The sequence below is a fragment of the Babylonia areolata genome, chromosome 3, assembly GCF_041734735.1.
Source record: "Babylonia areolata isolate BAREFJ2019XMU chromosome 3, ASM4173473v1, whole genome shotgun sequence".
Lineage (NCBI taxonomy): Eukaryota > Metazoa > Mollusca > Gastropoda > Neogastropoda > Buccinidae > Babylonia > Babylonia areolata.
In genome coordinates, this window is record NC_134878.1 from 21,447,527 (window position 1) to 21,451,701 (window position 4,175).

Consider the following 4,175-nt stretch of genomic DNA (forward strand, 5'->3'; position numbering starts at 1 on the left):
ACTTTTAGCTTCCGTCGTCAGAATTGTGGTATTCTTTGTCAACATTTACCTCTTCAGTATAAGAGCCTTCCGCTTGCAATATTTTGATGATGGTAATTGGGGTGAAACGCTGTTAACGTCGTCTCTTTCGCCGTTCGTATGGAGAGAGTTAAAGAATATACATCTCTCAGTGATGCTTTGAACATGGGAAGGACGTACTGTGCCCCTCATCGACCAGGTCTCGGCTGGGATATTTTTAGAAAAAAACCCAAAACAAACGTATAGAAAGACTGATACTAGTGCCTCATAGCGTCAGTCTGTCTTTGTATATATGTCTGTTGCGATGCAGATTTCATTGAGAATGTCCAGCAGCCTTAGAATCACCCTGAAGGAAATATTCTGGAACCCCCCGCCCCCCTCCCCCCTGGAATTCGGGTACTGTAAAGAGTCCCTTTGACCCATAATCTCTCTTTTAACTTACCAGAAGCCCTGAGGAAAGTTAATCATTATGCTGACAAGTTCTCTTGCAGGGACGGTACAGTACCGTGACAAGAAACAGAGACAGAGTAAGGTTAATAATCATACGGACAAGTTTTCTTGCAGGGACGGTACAGTACAAACAGAAAACAGAGGCTGAGTAAGTCACAGACGATTGTGGGTCACATGACCAAGAGATGGGGGGTGGGGGGGGGGATGAGGAGACTGACGGGAAAAAAAGAGAGAGAGAGAGAGAGAGTCCTATCCGTTACGCCACCGCTTTCACACAAAAAGTCGCCGACTTGGTGCACGAAGCTTCAGTTTGTGAGAGAGGTGGCGACTGGTAAGGCCGTGACTCGGACCCTCTTGTGATCAGCAGCGGTGGTCGTGTTGATAACAGCTGTGATAACGAGTGGGAACAGAGGCACTGAAGACACCGAACTGGGGAAAGGACGCTGAGTATTTTTTTTCACTCACTGGACTGGACCGCTCCATAGCCCACCAGTTCGGGAGCAATGGAGGCCACTAGTGCCATTGTCTTGCTCCTGGTGTTATCAGGAGCTGTGGCAGGTCAGTTGAAAACAATATCAATCATAATCATAATTATTCGTAATAGTTATGATGATGATGATGATGATGATGGTGATGATACAATTATGTAAAGTTTTCAAACCTCTCAAAGCGCTTTGTAAAACCCACGTCAGTCAGACACACATCACATCAATAGCACACACACACACACACACACACACACACACGAGCGGACTCGCACACTACCTCCCTCTCCCATCCCCAACACACACACTCTCTCTCTCTCTCTCTCTCTCTCACACACACACACACACACACACACACACACACACACACACACACACACACATACTCCTCACTTCCGCATGAAATCACTGCAAAATGCAATACCAAGGACGAGAAGTGTGAAAGAAACAAAATCTTCCAACACTATGAGACAAACAAACGAACAAAGTACGCACAGCTAGCTGCATACACAAATAGAATTAACGTTAGATCGTGGCCGGCATGCAGTCTTGGTCACTTGCTTGGCGACATCTGCATGGGAAGTTCAGTCGTGGTCAAATGCCCAGACTGATGATGGAGACGGGCATAACAGTTCATGATGTTGTCAAAGCATTCATATAGGCCTCCATATAGGCTTACGCCTAATCAGAGTTTAAAAAAAATATTATTATTTTATTTTGTTTTAATTTATTTGTTTGTTTGTTGTGGGGTTTTTTTTTTTGTTTTGGGGGGTTTTTTGGGTTTTTTTTGTTGTTGTTTTTTTGGTTTTTTGGGGGGGTGTTTGTTTCTTTGTTGTTGTTGTTTTTTTTTGGTTTTTTTTTTGTTTTTGTTTTTTTTTTTGGGGGAGGGGGGGGTGTTATTACAAAGGATATATCTATTGTTTGATGTCTGAAGTACTAATTTGTGACGACTGACTTAAATTGTCAGACTGTCAGTGAGTCAGATGGTAGGTGCTGACCTCAACAATAGTACCAATAATCAGATCAGTGTGGGCTACCCGTGTTGTTGTTGTTGTCTGTGTGTTTGTTTTGTGTTGTGATTCTTCAGTGGGTTTTTTCAGGCATTCAAGAAACACGATTAAAAAAAAAAAAAAAAAAAAATATATATATATATATATATAATAATAATAATAATAATAATAATAATAATAATAATAATAATAATAATGGATACTTATATAGCACACTATCCAGAAATCTGCTCTAGGTGCTTTACAAAAACGCTTTTGATAACATAAAACATTATATCTATGTTACATACACACACCAAAATGTGACCACACACACACACACACACACACGCGCGCGCGCGCGCGCGCGCGCGCGCGCACACACACACACACACACTGCATACATACATTTTAACATACATGTGTATCTAACAGCTACCCTAACACATACACACACATAGGCAGGCACAAACTTACATAGACACACGCACACACAATACACATTCATATACATGCATGTAGTTGTGGACCTGCCACAATTGAACTTATTGCTGAGGGAAAAGGTGAGTTTTGAGACGAGATTTAAAAGATGCGAGGGAATCAGAATGACGGAGGTTATCAGGGAGCTTGTTCCACGTCTTTGGCGATTGAAAAGAAAACGATCTGTGTCCATAGGTCTTACTTCTGACGTGAGGTATCCTGAGAAGTCGAGTATCAGAGGAAGAACGGAGCTGGCGAGACGGGGTATAGATATGGATGAGTTCAGAAAGATATTTGGGGCCAGATCCGTTGACTGCAGAAAAGGTCAGAGTGGATAGCTTATAGTCTATTCGATCAGAAACAGGCAACTGATATTCATCAGTTTCCATTACAGTATTGTTTGTATAACCATATTATCGTCTCTGCAAAATAATTGGCGTAGTTCTCTTGCTCGACTTTATGTAAGGAACATGTGATGCTAAATCCGTCGACGTCTTTTTCTCAGTGGCCCAAGTGTGTTTCTGTACAGTGCGTTAGAATCAGTGTCATTTCCATATATACAACACAGAACATGCTAGGCGATGAATACGATTACCTAGTCATGGTGTTAACATTTAATCTGGATGGGCATTATTTTTATGGTCACACTGCATCCACCTTTCCCTACCTGTCCACACTCACACACCCAGGCTGCTGGTTGATATTCAGTTATCTTTTTAACCCTTTCTTTCACGGCGGCCGTGAGAAGAAGAAAGAAAAAAATCACAATGATGCGAACAAAACGGGCTCATGGAAGCCGGCGCTGCTCTGACTTTAAACATTGTAAATATTCGCACATGTGTGTGTGTGCGTGTGTGTGTGTGTGTGTGTGTGTGTGTGTGTGTGTGTGTGTGTGTGCCTGTCAGTAGTGTGCGTGTGTGTGTGTGTGTGTGTGTGTGTGTGTGTGTGCCTGCCAGTAGTGTTGTTGTCTTCAGTTTAACGTCTTTCCACTTGAAGCGATATTAGACAGGGGGTGGGGGGGGGGGACAAAAAAAACAAACAAAAAAACGTGGAGGTAGGGGTTGTGGAAGGGAGAGTGGGGGGTAAAAGTGTGTGAATGTGTGGAGGGTGAATAGGGAGAGACAACGCTAGAGAAAATGGAAACGTTATAAACGCCAACATCAAACAACTATAACAACCATAACTTTATCAGTCGGCTTCCATAGCTGAATTTGATGCACTGGTGACTCAAACACAGGAGTGCATTGCTGGCCTAAAGGACTGGATGACTCTCAACAAGCTGCAATTAAATGATGATAAGACTGAATTGATGATAACCTGTCCAAAGAAGTTTCGTCAACATCCTTCCTTTCCTGACTCTGTTCTGATCAATAGCACACCTGTTTCACTTTCTCCCTCTGTTCGCAGTCTTGGTGTAATCCTGGACCAGTCTCTTTCCTTCCAACAGCACATTTCGAATATCTGTAAAGTTGCCTATTTGGAACTGCGTAGAATCAGCTCTATCCGCCACTATCTCTCAACCGATGCAACCAAGACACTTGTATGCTCTCTGGTTCTCTCAAGATTGGATTACTGCAACTCTCTTTTGGCCGGCCTTCCCAAATACCTGTTAGACAGACTCCAACGAATTCAGAATAACGCTGCCAGACTCATTTGCAGAGCTTCTAAATTTGACCATGTTTCTCCTCTCCTTCAGTCTCTCCACTGGTTGCCTGTTTCTGATCGAATAGACTATAAGCTATCCACTCTGACC

General features: G+C 42.9%; 1 protein-coding gene across 1 annotated transcript in view; it reads left to right on the plus strand.

Annotated features, from left to right (window-relative positions):
• Positions 1–789: 789 nt before the first annotated feature.
• Positions 790–4,175, plus strand: part of LOC143279842 (uncharacterized) — a 107,116-nt gene continuing 103,730 nt past the window's right edge. Inside the window, exon 1 of the mRNA XM_076584076.1 lies at positions 790–1,026. Coding sequence (XP_076440191.1) covers positions 972–1,026 — 55 coding nt within the window. The 5' untranslated portion in view covers positions 790–971. The remainder of the gene's footprint in view (positions 1,027–4,175) is intronic.